The 22,390-nt window shown below is 42.1% G+C and overlaps 1 protein-coding gene across 8 annotated transcripts in view; it reads right to left on the reverse strand.

The window, feature by feature from the left end:
- The window catches only part of st18 (ST18 C2H2C-type zinc finger transcription factor), a 74,612-nt gene that overhangs the window by 19,528 nt on the left and 32,694 nt on the right, over positions 1-22,390 (reverse strand). For 5 of the 8 annotated variants that reach the window (XM_034182508.1, XM_034182513.1, XM_034182510.1 and 2 more), the window contains exons 6-13: positions 19,594-20,307; positions 17,430-17,564; positions 16,702-16,792; positions 16,527-16,619; positions 13,390-13,598; positions 13,019-13,218; positions 8,212-8,454; positions 375-484 (exon numbers count right to left, since the gene is read on the reverse strand). In XM_034182508.1, coding sequence (XP_034038399.1) covers positions 375-484; positions 8,212-8,454; positions 13,019-13,218; positions 13,390-13,598; positions 16,527-16,619; positions 16,702-16,792; positions 17,430-17,564; positions 19,594-20,307 — 1,795 coding nt within the window. The remainder of the gene's footprint in view (positions 1-374; positions 485-8,211; positions 8,455-13,018; positions 13,219-13,389; positions 13,599-16,526; positions 16,620-16,701; positions 16,793-17,429; positions 17,565-19,593; positions 20,308-22,390) is intronic. The other 3 variants (XM_034182511.1, XM_034182509.1, XM_034182512.1) reach the window with 2 other exon arrangements.

Below are 22,390 nucleotides of genomic sequence, written 5' to 3' on the forward strand. Positions count from 1 at the left end.
AACAAACAAAAAAACAAAAACTACTACTTTTTGCATGTTGTGATGTCTGAAGGGGAGACCCAGCAGAGCATGCACTCTAACTACAAGAGTCAAGAGTCGTAGGCTTGTGTAGAACGTAACACAAAAAAACTCACTTTCAATTAGTCTCCGCAGTGAACCTGTAGACACACCAGTAACAGCAACATGTGATCTGTCTCGATGGACAGCGTTTTTGAGAGTGGACAGCAAGTTTCACTGTCTTGTTTCAGCAAAGTTACACTTTCGAAGGGGCGAGGTGTTTTGGTTTTTTCAATACGATTAAATAAAGATACTTGGGGATGTTTAACCTCGTGTTTAACATTAAAAAGTAGTCGTATATATGACATGTAACATACCTCAAAAGCTCCTTTTTTGAATCCCGTAATTGCAGCTTGCTTTTGGGGCTCATCATGTTGTCTCCTTGATAGTGTTGATCCTCCAAGGAGACCTGATCAAAGTCCTCCTGCTGAGAAACAGTACATAATGTTGTGTTAACGGTCACGTGCAAACTAGAAAGGCATTCAGTAGAGCTTGTACCTTCATCAAGGAGTCACAGTCAGAGTTAAACTACAGATTATACCAGTTCATTGTCCATTCAAGTGGACCGCCTCACCAGAAAATACATCAGATAAGGATCATTATCGGGATCTGGACCAAAATACACCTATGCTATACACAATCCTGAACACTCACCTTTGATCAGGATCACCGACCTTTGAATCCAAACCTGAACTTTGATCTCAGCTGCTGAATTGTGATACTGATGTTGTGTGGGCCGCTGAAGAGGAGGTACTGCTGGCCCACCACCACCAGAGGGCGCCCTGCCTGGAGTGCGGGCTCCAGGCACCAGAGGGCGCTGCCGCCTCACAGGAGCAGCTGGGGTGACAGCTGTCACTTATCACCGACGACAGCTGTCATCAATCATCAGATCTACAGTGGTATATCAGCAAGACGGCATCTCCACCTCATTGCCGAGATATCGTTCTACCTGAAAGGTAATATCCTCAGCCTGACTGCTTGATAGAAAGCCCTTTTTGTGATTTTTGTGAGTGATAACAGACTTTTTCTCCAACGAGAGGTGGAGGTAGCTTCCCTGCCGTGCAGATTGCTGGGTGCAGACGCACCCACGTTTAACTGTGTTTTTGTTCCTCGCCAGCAGTACCAGGTCCGACACGCGGAGGCAGTGGCCACCTGGGAGTTCGGGACTTGGCGGCTCCAGTATTCCCGGGGTCTGGTGGCGGAGGAAATCGTGTGGTTCCGGTTCTGCTTTGGACAGGCGTCTCCTATCCTCGAGCCTGCCCACACGACACCTTGTAATTTGACCTTTGATCTATTGTGTGATCTGTTGTGTTTGTTGTGCACGTTCGCAACAGTAAAGTGTTGTTATTTGACCTATTCCATTGTCCGTTCATTTGCGCCCCCTGTTGTGGGTCCGTGTACTTACACTTTCCCAACAGGATATCTCGGCCAACGTCATGGATCCCGAGGGGCGTCAACCAGCTGTTGAACGGCCAATGGAAGAACAGGGCGCACAGGCGTCCGCAAGAGGAGTGATTGGTGAGTTGCAGCGGATCCTCACCACTTTCACAGCTCGGTTGGATCTAATGACCGAGCAGAACGTCCTCCTTAACCGCAGGGTGGAGGCTCTCGCCGCGCAGGTGGAGGCGCGCCCTCAGGGCGCTGCTGCGGCTCTCCCTCCTGTCGACCCTGTGCGTAACAGTGACGTTCCACAGGTCATTCAACGACCCCTCCCACCTTCCCCGGAAGCATACATAAGCCCCCCAGAGCCGTACGGAGGTTGTGTGGAGACGTGCACGGACTTCCTTATGCAGTGTTCGCTCGTCTTCGCACAACGTCCTGTCATGTACGCGACTGATGCCAGCAAAATAGCTTATGTAATAAACCTGCTTCGCGGTGAGGCACGCGCTTGGGCTACAGCGCTCTGGGAGCAGAATTCACAGCTCCTTCAGACATATGATGGGTTTGTGAGGGAGTTCAGAACAGTGTTCGATCACCCTAATAGAGGAGAGACCGCTTCAGCCGTGCTGCTGTCAATGAGACAGGGGCGCCGGAGCACAGCTGCCTATGCAGTCGACTTCCGCATCGCGGCTGCGAGGTCCGGCTGGAATAGCACTGCCCTCCGCGCCGCCTTTGTAAACGGACTGTCAGTGGTTCTTAAGGAGCACCTGGTGGCTAAGGACGAACCACGGGATTTAGATGGGCTTATTGACCTCGTCATACGATTAGACAATCGGTTAGAAGAACGCCGTCGGGAACGAGACGAAGGGCGTGGCTGGGCACGCGCCGTCCCTCTCCCTTCCGGTTCCGACCGTGCTCCGCCCTCCCCACGCTCCACGGCCCCTGCGCTCCGTGTGGTTACAGCTCCCCCTGCTGACGAAGCTATGGACACGAGCAGGGCCACATTTAGGGCACCAGCCACACAGAGGAGGCTGGCCCGCGGGGCGTGTTTTGTTTGTGGCTCAGTAGAGCATCAGGTAAGAGACTGCCCCGAGCGGTTAAACACCAACGCCCGCCCCTAGAAACTGGGCTAAGGGTGGGCCGAGACATTCACGTGGGACACACCCACATTGCCACACGACTCCCAGTTATGATCCTTTATGAGGACTCAACCCTGAAGGCCCCAGCACTGGTGGACACGGGCTCTGAAGGGAATCTGTTAGACAGCAGATGGGCCAGGGAGATAGGGCTCCCTCTGGTGGCGCTTACCTCGCCTGTGCAGGTGCGAGCACTAGATGGCTCCCTACTCCCTCCAATCACGCATAAGACACCACCTGTAACTCTGGTGGTGTCAGGAAATCACCGGGAGGAGATCGAGTTTTTTGTGACTCCTGCTACCTCCCGTGTGATTTTAGGGTTTCCCTGGATGTTAAAACACAATCCCCGGATCGATTGGCCGTCCGGGGTAGTGGTTCAGTGGAGCGAGACCTGCCATCGGGTATGTTTAGGTTCCTCGGTTCCTCCCGGTTCCCAGGCTAAGGAGGAGGTCAGAGTCCCGCCCAATCTAGGGACGGTGCCGGTGGAGTACCACGACCTTGTTGATGTGTTCAGCAAGGATCTGGCGCTCACCCTTCCCCCCCACCGTCCGTACGATTGTGCCATTGATTTGGTTCCAGGCGGTGAGTTCCCGTCCAGCAGGCTGTACAACCTCTCACAGCCTGAGCGCGAATCAATGGAGACCTACATCCGGGACTCTTTAGCCGCTGGGTTGATCCGGAATTCCACCTCCCCGATGGGTGCAGGTTTCTTTTTTGTGGGTAAAAAAGATGGCGGACTTCGTCCATGCATTGATTACAGGGGACTGAACGAAATCACGGTTCATAATCGATACCCGTTGCCCCTGTTGGATTCGGTGTTCACGCCCCTGCATGGAGCCCGAATATTCACCAAGCTAGATCTTAGAAATGTGTATCACCTGGTTCGGATCCGGAAGGGAGACGAGTGGAACACGGCATTTAACACCCCCTTAGGTCACTTTGAGTACCTGGTCATGCCGTTCGGGCTTACAAATGCCCCCGCGACGTTCCAAGCTTTGGTTAATGATGTCTTGCGGGATTTCCTGCACCGATTCATCTTCGTATATCTAGACGATATACTCATCTTTTCTCCGGATCCTGAGACCCATGTCCGACATGTACGTCAGGTCCTGCAGCGGTTGTTGGAGAACCGGCTGTTTGTGAAGGGCGAGAAGTGTGAGTTCCACCGCACATCTTTGTCCTTCCTGGGGTTCATCATCTCCTCCAACTCCGTCGCTCCTGATCCGGCCAAGGTTGCGGCGGTGAGAGACTGGCCCCAACCCACAAGCCGTAGGAAGCTGCAACAGTTCCTCAGCTTTGCCAATTTCTACAGGAGGTTCATTAAGGGCTACAGTCAGGTAGTTAGCCCCCTGACAGCCCTGACCTCACCAAAAGTCCCCTTCACCTGGTCGGATCGTTGCGATGCCGCGTTCAAGGAGTTGAAACGGCGCTTCTCGTCTGCACCCGTTCTGGTGCAGCCCGATCCTAGTCGCCAGTTAGTGGTTGAAGTGGACGCCTCAGACTCAGGGATAGGAGCTGTGCTGTCCCAGAGCGGGAAGACCGATAAGGTCCTTCACCCGTGTGCCTATTTTTCCCGCAGGTTGACCCCGGCCGAACGGAACTATGACGTCGGCAATCGAGAACTCCTTGCGGTGAAAGAGGCTCTTGAGGAGTGGAGACATCTGTTGGAGGGAACGTCCGTGCCATTCACGGTTTTCACTGACCACCGGAACCTGGAGTATATCAGGACCGCCAAGCGGCTGAATCCCAGGCAAGCCCGCTGGTCACTGTTCTTCGGCCGTTTTGACTTCCGGATCACCTACCGTCCCGGGACCAAAAACCAGAGATCGGATGCCTTGTCCCGGGTACATGAAGATGAAGTCAAAACGGAGTTGTCGGATCCACCGGAACCCATCATCCCGGAGTCCACTATCGTGGCCACCCTCACCTGGGACGTAGAGAGAACCGTCCGGGAGGCCCTGGCACGAAGCCCGGACCCCGGAACTGGGCCGAAGAATAGACTTTACGTCCCACCAGAAACCAGGGCTGCAGTCCTGGACTTCTGTCACGGCTCTAAGCTCTCCTGTCATCCAGGGGTGCGAAGAACCGTGGCAGTTGTCCGGCAGCGCTTCTGGTGGGCGTCCCTAGAGGCCGACGTCCAGGATTATATCCAGGCCTGTACCACCTGCGCCAGGGGCAAGGCCGACCATCGCAAGGCTTCGGGATTGCTACAGCCGCTGCCCGTGCCTCATCGCCCCTGGTCCCACATCGGCCTGGATTTTGTCACGGGCCTCCCGCCGTCCCAGGGCAACACCACCATCCTCACGATAGTGGACCGATTCTCCAAGGCGGCCCACTTCGTGGCCCTCCCAAAGCTCCCAACGGCCCAGGAGACAGCGGACCTCCTGGTCCACCACGTCGTCCGGCTGCATGGGATCCCAACAGACATCATCTCCGATCACGGTCCCCAGTTCTCCTTGCACGTCTGGAGGAGCTTCTGCCGGAAACTGGGGGCCATGGTCAGTCTCTCATCCGGGTATCATCCCCAAACCAACGGGCAAGCAGAACGGGCCAATCAAGAGATGGAGCAGACCCTGCGTTGCGTGACAGCCGCGCACCCGGCAGCCTGGAGTACCCATCTGGCCTGGATCGAGTACGCCCACAACAGCCAAGTGTCGTCCGCCACCGGCCTCTCCCCTTTTGAGGTGTGTCTGGGGTATCAGCCCCCGTTGTTCCCGGTGGTTGAGGGAGAGGTCGGTGTGCCCTCAGTCCAGGCCCACCTGCGGAAGTGCCGTCGGGTGTGGCGTGCCGCCCGTTCTACTTTGCTGAGGGCCCGGATGAGGACAAAGGCCCATGCAGACCGGCGGCAGACCCCGGCTCCTACGTATCGTCCTGGGCAGGAAGTGTGGTTGTCAACCAAGGACATTCCACTGCAAGTGGCCTCCCCAAAATTACAGGAACGGTACATAGGTCCATTTAAGATTCTCAAGGTCATCAGTCCTGCCGCAGTGAGGCTGCAGCTTCCGGCCTCACTGCGGATCCATCCCGTGTTTCACGTGTCCAGGATTAAACCGCATCACACCTCACCCCTCTGCACTCCGGGTCCGACACCACCTCCTGCCCGGATCATCGATGGCGAGCCGGCTTGGACAGTGCGCCGGCTTTTGGATGTCCGACGGATGGGCCGGGGCTTCCAGTATTTGGTGGACTGGGAGGGGTACGGCCCCGAAGAACGCTCCTGGGTGAAGAAGGGCTTCATCCTGGACCCGGCCCTCCTGGCCGACTTCTACCGCCGCCACCCGGACAAGCCCGGTCGGGCGCCAGGAGGCGCCCGTTGAGGGGGGGGGTCCTGTTGTGTGGGCCGCTGAAGAGGAGGTACTGCTGGCCCACCACCACCAGAGGGCACCCTGCCTGGAGTGCGGGCTCCAGGCACCAGAGGGCGCTGCCGCCTCACAGGAGCAGCCGGGGTGACAGCTGTCACTTATCACCGACGACAGCTGTCATCAATCATCAGATCTACAGTGGTATATCCGCAAGACGGCATCTCCACCTCATTGCCGAGATATCGTTCTACCTGAAAGGTAATATCCTCAGCCTGACTGCTTGATAGAAAGCCCTTTTTGTGATTTTTGTGAGTGATAACAGACTTTTTCTCCAACGAGAGGTGGAGGTAGTTTCCCTGCCGTGCAGATTGCTGGGTGCAGACGCACCCACGTTTAACTGTGTTTTTGTTCCTCGCCAGCAGTACCAGGTCCGACACGCGGAGGCAGTGGCCACCTGGGAGTTCGGGACTTGGCGGCTCCAGTATTCCCGGGGTCTGGTGGCGGAGGAAATCGTGTGGTTCCGGTTCTGCTTTGGACAGGCGTCTCCTATCCTCGAGCCTGCCCACACGACACCTTGTAATTTGACCTTTGATCTATTGTGTGATCTGTTGTGTTTGTTGTGCACGTTCGCAACAGTAAAGTGTTGTTATTTGACCTATTCCATTGTCCGTTCATTTGCGCCCCCTGTTGTGGGTCCGTGTACTTACACTTTCCCAACAACTGATCTTTCATCATTGTCCTTATTGTTAATTTTCATCTTTAATCTGGTTCATCTTCAATTCTGAACTCTGATTACTCATCCTTCATCCTGAATTTTGATCATGGTAATTCATCTTCATGTTTTTGACCTTTGATCCTGATCTCTCACTTTTGAACCTGAGTCTGACCCTTTTAGTCTAATTGTTGAGCTGCCATACTGATCACTCATCTTTGATCTTGATCTATGATTCTGGTTACTCATCTTTAATCTGGATCTTTGATCTTGATTACTCATCTTTGAACCTGAATTTTGATCCTGAATGCTCATCTTCAATCATGTTACTAACCTTTGATTATGATCATGGAGCACTAATCTTGAACCTTACTTTGATCCTAATTACCGAACTGTCACGTATAGCTTTCATCTTTTTTTTGTTTGTTTGTTTAGTCTGGTATATTTTATTAATAGTTTTGCTTTGGTTTGGGCATTCAAAATTTTGACCTGCTTATTTCCGCAGTAATCGCAGATTAACAACCGATAGATGCTAAATAATGATGTTAACACCAGTAGCATCCCAAAATACATTACACAATAATTTGACTTTACGCAAACATGGCACACACAGTATCAACACATGAGCTGTCGCTCAAAGTGGCCACGGCCCTAATGTGTTAGGATGACTGGGCTTTAGCGAAGGTAAGCGTGAACATGATGATGATGTGTGGAAGAAAATCAATACATATTTAAATGATACCACTGGCTTTAATTTTACATGTATTTTGATTGCAGACGTTTTCATTTCTTCAACATGCTTCAGCAGAGTACTGAACAGAGGGTGACAAAAACCACTGTTTTCACCAAAAAAAAAAAATAAATAAATAAATGACAGGACTCATGGCCAGTATTTAGTCTTTTTCAAACAATACTCCAACTCCTATAATATGGTAAATGCATTATTTTTTTAATCCTTTGCATTATGCATTCTAACAACAAGTATTTCAGATAATTCTGAATAAGAATTATTATTGATATTATTATTGTTATTATTATTGTTATGAATAATAATAATAATAATAATAATAATAATAATAATAATAATAATAATAATAATAATAGCAATTAAAGCCCTATCTGGCAATTTTTGATGAAAATGACAAACATTCCCAGGATTCAGATCAGCAACGTTTTTATGGAAGACTTTTTGTTCTATCCAGGCCAGTCAGAGGGGCAGCAGCCAGAACTTGAGGAGCAGTTCATTTTTTTTTTATGCAAGACAACAAAGAAAACAAAATGCATTCAGGTCTTTTTCTGCAGCTGAGTGAACAAAATACAAAATATTATTTGCAGAGAACTTTTTATAAGTCGTAAAATAGAGCTACTGAGTATCTTCAATATTCATTTACTGCTATGGAAAAAATGTTTGTTCGTTTTGCATTTATTTGCAAATGTACGCAAATTCATATTTCAGTGATCTCTGCTTTGATCTTAAAGAATATTTTGTTTGTTTGTTTGTTTTTTACATAAATGGCACCATTTGACCCCTGGCTGTCACTCTTCGTCATTTGTATTTCTCACAGAACACCTGAAGGCGGCACTGAAAGCGGCAGTTGTTGATGAACTCAGCTGGAGCTGTTACCTCTTTGTCATGAAGTGCGTGGGCTTTACTGAAGTTGACAGGGACTGGGCTGTCCCAGCTGTCTCTCTCACACAGTGGCTGGTAAAAGGTGGGGCTGATCAGCAAACTGCCGCCCTTAGCCACGGTGGGCTCCGGCGGTGGCGGGTCTTCCGAAGGCGACTTTGTTGGTACTTTAGCATTGTCTTTGCTTTTCTTCATACTCAGGTCCAGGGTGCCGTTTTCATCCACCTCGATGAGCATGTCCTAAGGATAAAGATGTATGAGCCTCACAGTCATATTACTTACAGTTTCAGCAAGCTAATATAGGTGTGTGTGCGTGTACCCAAAACTACCATACGTTTATTATAAAACGAAATTAAAAAAAAAATAAATAAATAAAAATATTGTTAATCTCTCAGAAATGTTGTGTTCACAGCAGACAAACTCAGTGCCGTGTCTCACAGAAAAAATATAGAATCATATAAGGACTTCCTTGACATATGTCACAGAAGTATAAAACAAGCCTTTTCAGGCCTAAATTTTACTTAAAACAGGAAAATTTCTAAATGTATGTTTTTAGAATTGTGGGACTTTGTGCACATTTAACACAAAAACAATTATCTTGTGATGTTAAAGGATGGTAGAAACTGCTTTTACATGATATGACCCCTTTAAATTACACAACAACACATTAAAAGATAAACAGATAGATTCTTTATTGTCACTGCATATAATGACATTTAAATTGAGGTAAACTGTTAAAATGGCAAAAATAAATGAATAAGAGGGAGAATAAATCCAGTAATAGCAGCATAAAGATATAAAATGATTATGGCATTTAACTACATTACACAGGTATCAATTATAATAAGTTATACAATTTAGGAATGAAAAACTAAAAATATTTTATATATACAGTAATGAGCAAATGTTTTAGGCATCCCAGAGTTATAATAAAAGTATCATTTGATACCCCATCCCCCTTTTTATTGGCATGTCAACACAAAATCAGTTCCAACAAAAGTGAATATGTGAACTATATTTTTATTTTTATATTTTTTATTCAATAATAATAAAAATAATACCACACAGACACAATTGCAAATGATTATGCAACATTAAAATGATTGTAAAACACAATTATTCATTTTTCTTAAAATAGTTTTTGAAGTCCTGCGACTTATACACTGGTACGACTTCTATACTGAAATGTAAATAGAGCCCAATTTTTATATTGATTATCATTAAAGTTGAAATTCATCACAAATTTCATTTATTTAGGAATATTCATAGGTTTTCATAACTTTTAATGCTTTTATAATGCATTAAATGTTATTATATTATTATATATTATTATATTACTACAGTGCTATGTAAGTGTGTATATATATATATATATAGATATATATAGATAGATAGATAGATAGATAGATAGATAGATAGATAGATAGATAGATAGATAGATAGATAGATAGATAGATAGATAGATAGATAGATATGAAATTATTATTTGTATTATATATTAAATTTATTTATTTAACCCACCCAGCAGTTATCTCACACCAGACAAAACGCCAAACTAAGCATTAATTCTGGCATACACACACAAAAAATAATCAGCAGTGTGTAGTGTTTTTCATGACAGCTGTGTAATCTGTTTTCTAGGACACACAACCAAGATGGCATCTGGGGAGGCTGGTTTTAGTTCATCATTATGATAGCAAAAATTAAAAAGCTTAACGTAGCATAAGTTTCCTGGTTGACAGATGTGTTTGTCGTTTCGTGTTGAAGTGCAACAGCACAATGACTTATGGCTGTTTTATGGCATTAAAACTTTTACCTCATTAAATGTTGAAATCTTGTCCATAAATGAAACCAATTATTCAGCACGAGTGTTTCATTAAAGGCTATGCATCATTATTTTTTGTAACAAAGGCAATCCTTTCAAATTAATTAAAGGGAGTGATTTTCATGAACATTGGATGTGGCTGTCCACTTTAATTATCCAGCCATGTGATGATGTGTGTACCTAATCAAAATAAGACCAGTGGAAACCTCAGTGATGTGCCAGACCTTCTGTGATTCATGCTGATTTCTATTCCATCAATACTTACATCCAAACCTTGAAGACAAAACTCAGAATTCAGTGAATTTTGATGTTTGTTTTTTGGGGGGGGGGTTTTATTATCATTATTTTTAGGCCTTTATAGAATTACCATCAGCATGAAGGCTATTTATTTTTATTTTATTTTATTGTTTTTGTTGGTAGGATTATTCCAAAGAGGTTCTGCTGATTACAAAACTTGATGGAAGGTTTTGGTTAAGAAGAGAAAGAATTAAATTGTAGTGGTGAAGGAATCTGGATGTGGATTGTGGATCTTTTTCTTTGTTTACAGAGTAAAATGGAATAATTTTAAATTATTTTGATTAATATTTTGGTTAACATTGATATGGTACTGATCAGGATACCGCACCCGAACCTGGATCTAACGATAGTGGCCGTTTTTTATATTTTTCATCAATTTCAAAAATGATCAATCATAGCAGGAAAAATATCACATTTATTTTTGCTCATCTGCATGGAGCTCTGCATTCCTTTTTAAAACTTTTTTTTACATAGCAACATGGGGCGTTTTTAGATATTTTACATGATTTCTCAGAAGGTTATCAGTTGATCCACTTAAAACATAATGAAAAGATCAGTTGTATCAAGAACAACCCAATAACATGTTGCTCTGGATACTTCTGTGGTTTGTGGATTTTTTTAGCCTTCTTCATTGAGCAAAAGCAAAAATTTGTTAATTTTTTTTAAAAATTCCCAAAAGGTTTTCAGCTTATCTCCTTAAAACATGACAGCTGATCAATGTTAACAAGAACCCATTAAACCCATTAAATTATGGTGTTGTTCTGGACCCAGCTGTGGATTGTAGAGCCTTTTTCTTTGCCTTTTTTTTAACAGTACAATGGTCCATTTTTAACAATCTGATTAATTTCACAAACAAAAGGCTTTCAGCTGATCTCCTCAAAATTTGGAATAATCAATGTTATGCAGGAGAAGACCTAGCAGTGGGGGTGGCCAAGTAGTTAGTGTGCTTGGTTTCAGTGCAGAAGGTTCCTGGTTCAAGCCCCACCCCTGCCACATTTCCCCGTGTAATGTGGAGTTGCATCAGGAAGGGCATCCGGTGTAAAACTGGATCTTGGATCTGCTGTGGCGACCCCGAGTGCAATCAAGGAAGAAGCCAAAAGGGTCATTGTTAGTATGCAGGAGAAGAACTCATTAAATAATGGTTGTTACTCTGGTTCCAGTTGTAGATTCTAGAAGATTTTTTCATTGTTGTTATTTACTTTTTTAACAGTATGATTTAACAATCTGATCAATTTTCCAAAATATTTTCAGTTGATTGCCTCAAAATCTGATGAAATAATCAGTTTTCAGGAGAAATCAGGAGAAAACCCCATTAAATTATGGTGTTCTAGAACCAGTTGTGGATTCTTGAATACATATTTTTTAACCTTCTTCTGTTTTTAAGAGTACGAGATAGTCCATTTGACAATAAACTGATCAATTTTTCACATGAGTTTCAGCTGGTCGCTTTTTGTTTTTAAAACTTTTTACATTGTGAAATGAGACACTTTTTTGACATTTTCACAGCACTGATCTTGATACAGTGTATCAGTTTTATATATATATATATATATATATATATATATATATATATATATATATATATATATAGGCAGATAATAATAAGTGAAATATTGTGCAGATTTTGTGGGTAAGGCTCTGGATCTGTTACAGTGAAATATCCATTTGCACTGAAGTTGCTGTATTGCGAAACATAAACACACCAACAATGTTAATCCAAAGTAAGTTTGTGGGGGTTTTCAGCTTCAATTAATGCAGCGCGTATTCACTTTTTTATCTGTGTGATATTTGCAAGTGCAAGATGCAAATGCATCAGACAACATATAACACCCTAAACATGCCTTCTTTGTTTTTGAAGACTTGAAAGGCATTCTTTATTCTCTACATCTCTTCAGGAGAACTCCGCTGTAGATAAATGGGAACAGATGATTAACTTGCTAACACTGTTTTATTCATTCAGTGGGCTGATACCTGGTACGGGTCCACGTTCTCAGCTCAACAAGCTGGGAGACAGGGATCTGTGCTGTGTAGGTGTCTAAACCTTGAATCACACAGCGTGGCGTGTATATACATAACCCACAGAATGTAATCGCTATTAATCATAATGCCAGTTGAGGAAAAAGTTGAAAACAATGCCTGAAGTAATTGCAGCAAAAGAGGTTTTGGATCGGTGATCGTGTCCGACATCGAGAAGAGGTGGCGCGAATTAAACTTTTCAGATGTTAACTCCTTTTCAGCCGATTGGCTTAATCCAGTGAAATGTGTTGAAAGACTTTCTGGTGTAGACACACAGCCTATGCTGGATCATATAACTAAGCAAAATATCCTCTGCCATCTGCAGCATGCAAGATGCAAACTCAGACAGCAGCTCCCGGCTTGATACATGCCAACTGATGGTGAAAGAAAATACAACACCACAATTTATTTAAAAAAAAAAAAAAAGCATTTTTAATAGGGAAAAAAGCTGGTTTGGTTTTATCTTTTCATACGATTACACAAATTTTCATTTGTGCATATTACAGCTTTATAGAGTGGAAACCTCCTTGTTTGACTGCTGCTGCCGTCGTGCCAAAATCCCTTTGCCAGATTTGGTCTTTTGATGTCTCTCCTTTTTATACACAAATCGGAGTTCCTTTAAAATGACCACATTAAATAACTTTCCAAGGGGTCTAATTTGTTTACCTTTGTGGAGGTTGCCAGGGGCCGGTCGGCGACAGCCTCTGTGTTTTTCCGGTAGCGGGTGGAGAGGTTGAGGATGGCGGCCGTCGCCGCTGAGGTTTGGAGACAGTCTTCTTTTTTGAATTGACTCGGTGGGCTGTGCTGACCAGAGGTGGGCAGGCTGCCACCTGGAACACCAAAGAAGCCAGGATACTGCTGAGGTGCTAAAAGATGAATAATTACAGAATCATTTAGGAAAAAAAGTAGTGATATTTGTCAAACTGACAAACATATGTTTGTACTGATATTAACAGTGCGGTGAAGCATTTGTATTCCATTAACGATTGTTTTGTTTTTTTTCTTTTACTCTTCCTCCAATAAAACATGAAACTTACAATCGGGGAAATGTGAGATTTCCTGCTCCTGGTTGGTTCCCATCAAAGCCTGTTTGCCGAAGACCTGTGCATCAAAGCTGGCGTAATCAAAGCGGATTCTGCTGTACTTGTCCAGGTCTTTTGTGAGGCTCATTTGCGAGGCTGCTACTGGATGAGAGAGGCGGTAGTTTAACTGGTTCATCTCGAACTTCTTTATCAAGCCGATGGCTCTGTATGGAGACAAATTGTGAAAGATTTAATGTTTGCTTGCGTAAAATTCCCCCACCCCGTCGAAAAGGAAAAAAAGGTGAACTAAAGTGTCATATTATTGTTTTGGTGCCACTCGTTGATGCCAGTACTTTTGTACACATAAAGTCTGGGATCTGATGTGTGTTGTAGATCCACAGCCAGGTTGCCAGACTAATTAATATAGTGGGAGTGGGCACTCTGCCCGTGATATATCCACAGGGAACAAAGAGTTCTGCTCTTTTATCATCTCTAATAGAGAGAGGAGCTCACAGGACCAGCAACCGTTGCTTGGAAAGCTTGAAATGGGCTGTTTGGTTCTGCTGGGATCACTGAATAAAAATATCCACACTCCCCGCTCAACAATAAGAGTGTTTATCACGCAAATAAAATAAAATAAAGCTAACAATTTTTGTGGCTCTTTTGAACTAATTCCAACTCAGTCATTACTGAATAAATACCATGAGCCTTTTCCAATTTAACTTAAGTTTAGTAAAGCATTAAGTAGTTTAAGTAATTTGAACCAACTTACCTCATTTAAATTATTCTACCTTTTTTACTTTTACTTTCATTCAACTCATAATGCAAACTGTTATATATATTTTTTTAGGATTAGTACCTTATTTCAGTGAAGTCGAAATAAATTACACAAAAAAATCCAAGTTTTATGATCAAATAGTTTATTTTAAAACCATTGCCAACCTATATCCAACTGTTTTTAAGCTGTGAACAATATTGTTCCAATATTTTCTCAAATGTTATCAACTTAATCAATTGGGTACATAGAAAAACATTTTTTTTTCATGCTGAAAAGGCTCTTCAATCTATATTACATTAATTTAGATGGCACATTTATCCAGCTCGACTTACAAATGAGGAATCACAATCAAGCTACAGTAAGATGAACTACCATATTTTCTCGAGTATAGGTCGAGTATATGTGTTTAAAAAATACCTCTTGAAGAGGCAGAATAAGTATGAGTCACACCTTTTTTCTGGATTGTCAGCTCTTTAATTTTAGTTTTTTGTGCATTCTTGTCAGTTTCTTTTTATTACTGGAATTTGTTCTTTTATTATTAGCTTGTTTTGTTTATTGCTTTAACTCCTGAGAAAGCCCTGTGTAAACAGTCATGACATTCCCTCTGCCGACGAACTCGGAGGAGGTTATTTTTTTCACCCTTGTTTGTTTGTTTGTTTGTTTGTGAACAGCCTGGAGGCTTGTAATTTTTCATATATCATAATGGCATTTTTACTGAAGATTCATATCCGAACAAACAAGAACTGATTCAATTTTCAAGGTCATAAGTCAAAGGGCAAAGTCAGGAAAAATCTTGGCAAATGGGAAAAATCCCTATCATTGAAGAAATTTTCAAAAATTCATAACTCTGTCAAAAAGGATTAAATTTCTTTCATATTTGAGTATTATGTAGGATTGATTGTATCCTTTATCGACTGACAAAAGTTGATCCAGATCTGATCCAGATTACAGATTTGCAGCCATTTAAATTAAATTTCTTTCATATTTGAGAGTGTTAAGTAGGATTGTATCCTTTATCGACTGACAAAAGTTGATCCAGATTACAGATTTGCAGCCATTTAAATTTAACACTGAAAACCCCATTTAATGTATATTTTATATCTTAATCAAACATGCCCCAATCACTATCATATTTGAAAGTGAGGTGCAGACTGGCACTCACTATCACCTGAAAAATGTTGATCTGGATCTCATCTGGACTGTGGATTTTGTGGACATTTGAATTTAATATTGAAAAACATGCCTCTATCACTCTCATTTGTGACAGTGAGGTGATTTAGCGGATATTTGATTTTAAGATTGAAAAGCCATTTTGATCTATATTTTGTGTTATATTTTATTTAGCTTAAGAGAAGCCACTTCTAACAGGACTTTGACCTTGAAAATTTTTTCCAAGGAAAAATTTGTGGAATTGGAAACTAGTGTTGGCGGAGGTTTGCACTCTATGGGCGCAATGCTCTAGTTAATATTAATACCAAATGTATTATTTTTCAGTACATATGTTGCACCAGAGCATAAGTTGCAGGACCTCCCAAACTAGAAAAACGGAACTTATACAGTATTGCCATGAACCTACAGTGGCTGATAGGAGCCACAACACTTCCAGATTAAAATAACATAAGCAAATACGAAATACATCTGCATCAATTTAAACAAAAAGTTCATACATCACAAAATGTCTTGCAAATTGAAAAATGCTTGCAAACACAAAGAAACAAACATAATATTTAACACATGTAAGAATTTAATTTGATGTATGGTGCAAATTCACACAACACAAATGTACAGAAATACAAAAGGGTTTTGCAAAGCACAACACAATGGAAGTACTAACAACACAAAAAGGAGTTTGTGCTCAGAGGACTTTAAGTGACTTGAACTGTTCAATGCATTGCAAATATAATAATAACATGTAACACTACAGCTAGTGTCAGAGTAAAATCATCAATAACCTGGTTTATTTCAACTTGGTCAGCTCTGCAGACCAGATTGAAATAAAGAATGGAGTGTGGTTGGAGTGTGATGCACGGAATGGTCCATCAGTTAATGTCCTGTTGTTTCTACTTCTGTTCTTCTGTTCTGTTGTGAAGCTTTGCAATGTATTTCTGTGTTTGACTGCATTGTGTGAATTTGCAGCAGACATGGTACCAAATTAAACTACTTCATGTGCTGCAAGTCTTATTTGTTTGTGTTCTCTATGTCTGCAAACATGTTTTTACATTTGTAAGATTTTTTTTTTAAATGGCAGGAGATTTTTGGTTTTGTGTTTTCTGCACTTCCTCTTGGCGACTTAATTCGAGGCCCTTATTGGCCACCATACTAACTCCATGAAACATTTTTTTAAGTGTGCATATGTGACAATCTGTCATCTCACCTTGGTGAACACTCTGGTGTTTGTCTGCATTTCAGACCGTCGTCCTGAGGTTTGGAGATCTTCACAGCGGCAGCGATAGGGCAGCCCGAGAGGCTGCAGGAAGTCAAACACGTTACGTTAACACTGTGACTCGGCTACCGCGGTGGGTGCAGGTGGTGACAATGCGTGGGTGTACCTCCGGTGGGTGCTACGGTTGCTGTTGACATGGCCTCTTCCTGTGCACCCGGGCGTAGGGCACTTGAGGACATTCTCGTGCATGGCTAGGACTGAGGAGGCAAGGATACATAAAGGCGGTGTATGTCCAGAATTATTCTCGCTGGTATGTATCAGCAAACACACATTTTCTACACAGTTAGAAATGATTTGTGTTGCTATAGTTGGTACACTGGCGTCTGTAAAGATCCTTGAGAGAAAAAAGCAAAAGGCTTTCTCATTGTAAATAGCTTAGTGCAAAGAGGAACGTTAACAAGACAGCTGATTATATTCTTCAAAACAAAACGCGCCGTTAAAGGTCCAGCGCTGTATCCTTAGAAACTTCTCTTCTGTACATACTCTCCAATTAGTTTTTCGGAGTTGTCTATTTATTTTTTGAATCCTGCGTTAGCTGGCCCTTTGATTTGCAAATACAGCCCGCAGTCTAAGAGCATGCGTCTTTTTGAAAAAGTTAATTACTTTTTCTGTTCCTTTTGTAATACTACTGTTTAATGTTGAATGTTTGTTGAGTTATATTGAAATGACTTAACAATCACCAATGGGGGGAATTCAATATTCAAACATTACCACACATTACGAGGCAGCAAAAGAGAGGGGAGGGGAAAAAAATCCTCCATGTTTTGATTGAACTAAATGTATAAGTGAGGATTGCAAATGCACAAAACAAAAGTAGGTATTTTCTGTTCTTACTCTCTGGGGGAACTCGGACTTTATGAGGGCACCCAGACAAACTCCTGTGGTGCGGGTACAAGCCGGTCACATGACCCGTGCCATCACAGCCAGGAGTGGGACACTTTATATCCTTTTTATCTGTGCGTGGAGAATCTGCGGGTAAGACAGAATGAGATTCTCACCAAGAAATTCATATATAGTACTTCTATTCCATCGAGTAGAGATGTCGGTTATATAGTGGACATAGTAGATCTACATACATTATACATTTTAGTCATAAATATTTGGACAATGACACAATTCTTGGGGGGTTACCAAAAACATTGCATGAACCATTTAGGAATTACAGCCATTTGTATACATACTGCCTCCATTTTCGGAGCCTATAAATTTTGTCTATTGCATCACCAGCTACACAGCTTCATTGTGCAGTGGCACAGAGGACTTTCTTTAAAAGATGTGAAACTTCAGCGACTGTTTGCCGGAAGGCTTGTGAGAGACTCGAGCCCAGATTTGATATTTTTTCGCAATGTTGTTCTTCTGTGACTGGTTACAAAACAGGCAAAACTTGCATTAATCACAGTTTTTGCAATCAAAACCACATAAGCCGAGAACTCTAACTCCATAGTTGCCATGTCATGGGCATCTTGGTGGCTTCCCTCACCCTCTCATTCTTGCACTTTCCCTCAGTTTCTGAGAACTGCCTACTCCAAACAGATTTACTGTACTGTTTGTATTTATTTGTGAGTGGTTTCATTGAAATCCAAGGCATATTCAGTTACTTGTAAATGTTCATATATCTATCCCATGATTTGGGTAAATAAAACTGGCTGTAAAAGTAATGATTTCCTTGTGTTATAATCAAGGGTATGATGATCTGCTGTATGCAACCCATTAATTTGGCTTTGATATTTTGCATTTCATTGATATCATGTTGTCAAGATCTCTTTTCAGTGTAGATAGATAGATAGATAGATAGATAGATAGATAGATAGATAGATAGATAGATAGATAGATAGATAGATAGATAGATAGATAGATAGATAGATAGATAGATAGATAGATAGATAGATAGATAGATAGATAGATAGATAGATAGATAGATAGATAGATAGATAGATAGATAGATAGATAGATAGATAGATAGATAGATAGATAGATAGATAGATAGATAGATAGATAGAAACAAAGAAAGAAACAAAGAACTTTATTAATCACTTGGGAAGACTCCCTCATGGAAATTGAGGTTCCAGCAGCATTGTATAGCAGCACACAGGGTAAGAAGCACACAGAGTATCAAAAGTGAAAGTAAAAAACAATCAAAATATAAATACACAAATATAAATACCAGAAATACTGCTTGCTACTGGTTTACTGGCTACTATTGTTCCTCTCATTCCTGTCCCCTGTCTTCCTGTTACTCCTCCTCCCCCTGAGTGAGGAGGAGTTATACAGTCTGATGGCTTGGGAGACAAAGGAGTTTTTCGGTCTGTTGGTCCTGCACTTGGGAAGGAGCAGTCTGTGGCTGAAGAGGCTCCTCTGGTTGTTGATGACGGTGTGTAGAGGGTGAAGTGTGTGAGGTTAAAGGGGATAATTTCAGTAATTTTAACACAGAGAAGTCTGTTTTTCTTTCTAAATGGCATAAAGAAATTTAAATGTGTAAAAGCCCAATAATATGTAGACTTTCTATTTCCACCATGCCATATATAAGTGAACAGATTTAAATATCATGTAAGGCACTTAAAAATATGCATCTATTAATCTGACATTTTAGTTAAGGCTTGTGCTCGGCACAGAGTATTCACTTCTTAATGCCTATCCATCGAAAGATTACATCTAGGATTACACATTTAGCCACAGTCATTTGAAGAATCAGAGGAAAACATGAGAGGTACTTTAGGAGGATTTCAGACTTATGTTCATGGTTAAATATCCAGTTGATTCCTATCAAAATCCAATATTCCAAGTAGTAGAATACATCGGAAAATTTTCTTATTTATTTTAGTCTGTTTATTTATGACTTCACTTGGTGCCAAAACGTGTTTAATACTTAAGAGGATTTCCTCCCTCTCATCCTACCCGCATATGGTTCTTGTTTTAATGTTTTTTTGAGCATCCAATCCTAAAAATCACACAGGATCATCTCTCATGAGATTCAATACTTATGTCAACTTTTTGTTACCTTTTCCTCCGTGAAAGCTGAGTCTGCTGTCCATGTCCATCATTCTGTGGTGCCGTCTCTCATTGGTCATCTGCTCCAGGAGGAAGCGATCCATCTCCCTGTAGGCGTGGTGGAGGACCTGTCTTTGCTCCGACTGCAGGGCGAGGGCCTGCTCCAGCAGGTTCAGGTTCACTCTACCTCGGCTCATTTCCAGGCCTCTCTCATGGAGGCCCAGCGCCCAGGCGTCCAGCCGAGGTGGCCGCTCCACCTCCGACTCCCCCTCGCTGTCTTCCTCCGCGGGGATCGGCCTGTACCTGAGTGCTTCCACCTGAAAAATGCCCATCCGCCCCATCGGATCGCCAAGGTCTGAATGAGGCTCTTCTTTCAGGTAGCCGTTCCTGCCTGAAAGATCTCCTGAGAGTCTCAAGGGGCTGCTGTTGGAGCCGTTAACCTTCACAGCAAGAGCTAGAGGCTCCCACTCGGCTTCCCGCATGTCTCCATAAGCGCTCTGCGGCGATGATGTGCATGTCATGCTCATCCTGTCCTGACTTTGGTCTTCGTCTTCATCCTTATTAACAAGCTCCCCCTCATCGTCATCACCCAAAGTTTCAGACGTGTCGGCCTCACACTGTGAAGAGCCAGTAGATGTAACTTCAGACCATCCAAGTGAATCGTTTGACTTTGCCACCATGTCATGGCAACCGTTTCTGCCAATGATTGCATTCAAATTCCCACCTAAAAAAAAATTAAAAAATGAAACATTTATTATTCCATGTTTTTTAAAGCCTGGTTAGACTGAGTCTTTGTATGTTCTGTAACACACCCACAGTCAGTTGTAATCCGCAAATCCATTTAAGGTTTTAGATTGTGTTACTTTTTTAGATTTAAGATCTCTAGAAAAACATGTTTTTAGAAGCAGCAAGCGGACTTAAAAGATGAACATGCTGCGATTCAAATAAGGTCAACAGCTGCAAGATGTCCAATCAATTCCTCAAGAGTATTTGAGAGATCTTTCTCAGAGTTTAACCTGAAGATGAGCAACATAATTCTTCCTCCTTTGTGTCTCCAATTGGAAAAACAACAACCATTATAGATTTGGGACAATATTATGGAGGGATTTATACTGCAGTGATCACATTGGTTTTTAATTCTTTATCTGGATGTCAGATGGAAGTTAAGCACCAACAGCTTCACAAAACTCATTTGAAAACATGTCACTCTTTATCTATCTATGTATTTCCAAGGGATCACAACAAAGTGGAGAGGATTCCTGAAAACACAGATGGAACAACTACAAACACAAAGATGAAAAAAGAAAATCTGCCGTGTAGCATCACTGAAATTAAGAACATTATTATTGCTGTGTGTGGAAGAAGCTGATTCAGGGGAAGCCAACCATCCACACACCCTGGTCATAAAAAGCTTTCTTTATATAAGTAATAAAATAAAATAAACATAAGCAATAAAACAATAATAATAATGACATTACATTTTATAAGAATTTATCTTTTATGTGTGCAATATTGTTTGTTCATAAATGATTCTTCACACACACACACACACACACACACACACACACACACACACACACACACACATATATATATATATATATATATATATATATATATATATATATATATATATATATATATATATATATATATAGTTGCCTCAAAGTGCTTCATTTTAATAAAACCTCATCAGTGATGGACTTTAACTACATGTTGTTTTGTATATAACTACAAAACAGAATATATAGTCTTGATATTTGTTTTGGGGATGTGTGAGCTACAGAGGCACAGGAAAATTGATCACAGTTGATGGCAGGATGAATGGAGCATATTATCAGAAACTACGGGTGGAAAATTTGCTCTTATCAGCCCAGAAGCTGCGTATGGACATACTTGGACGTTCCAACATGACAACGATCCAAAGCACAAGGCCAAGTCAACCTGTCATTGGCTACAGCTGAATAAAATTAAGGCTCTGGAGTGGCCATCTCAGGCTCCTGAATCAGTGAATCAGTGCACGAGTAGGTCCACAAAATGTTTGTCAGTAACTTTGTAAAAACTATCTTAGAACTAGCTTTGAAATTGTGGATTTTGATAAATACAGATGAGGACCATTCAGCTTCTTATTTTGGCCATATTGGCATCTTTTAAGATAAGCAGTAGATGGATAGATAGATAGATAGATAGATAGATAGATAGATAGATAGATAGATAGATAGATAGATAGATAGATAGATAGATAGATAGATAGATAGATAGATAGATAGATAGATAGATAGATAGATAGATAGATAGATAGATAGATAGATAGATAGATAGATAGATAGATAGATAGATATTAGTCTAAATAGGAATGTGTTTGTACAAAAATGTACAAAAAGTAATTGTTAGCTGGGAACCTGCCAGCTGTTTTTTTTTTTAAAGGCGGATATTCTTCTTATTCTGTTACTCTAAAAAGAAAAGCCCTCGGTTCTGCATTGCAGAGGACTGCACAGGGGAGCGGATATCATTTGGACATTGTTTGATATCATACAAACTGTTTCATGAGTTGCAGTGGGACACGCCTGGGCTTGTTCTGGCAGGCACGTGTGAAGTCGTCTTTTTGATCGCATGTGATTTTTGAACCCTTGTTGCTAATCGCAGGGTTGCTGTGGCCACGAAGGCCACTGTTACTTGTTATCGGAAAACAGTCGTCCTCGAGGTCACCTGCTAAAAAGCTGTAAGACTGTGTGAGGCCTTATGTGTGGAAGGCCTGATTAGTGGAGCGTACAGAGAGGGTTAGGGTTATCCCCGGTAATGCATCT

The sequence above is a fragment of the Thalassophryne amazonica genome, chromosome 12, assembly GCF_902500255.1.
Source record: "Thalassophryne amazonica chromosome 12, fThaAma1.1, whole genome shotgun sequence".
NCBI classification, from domain to species: Eukaryota; Metazoa; Chordata; class Actinopteri; order Batrachoidiformes; family Batrachoididae; genus Thalassophryne; species Thalassophryne amazonica.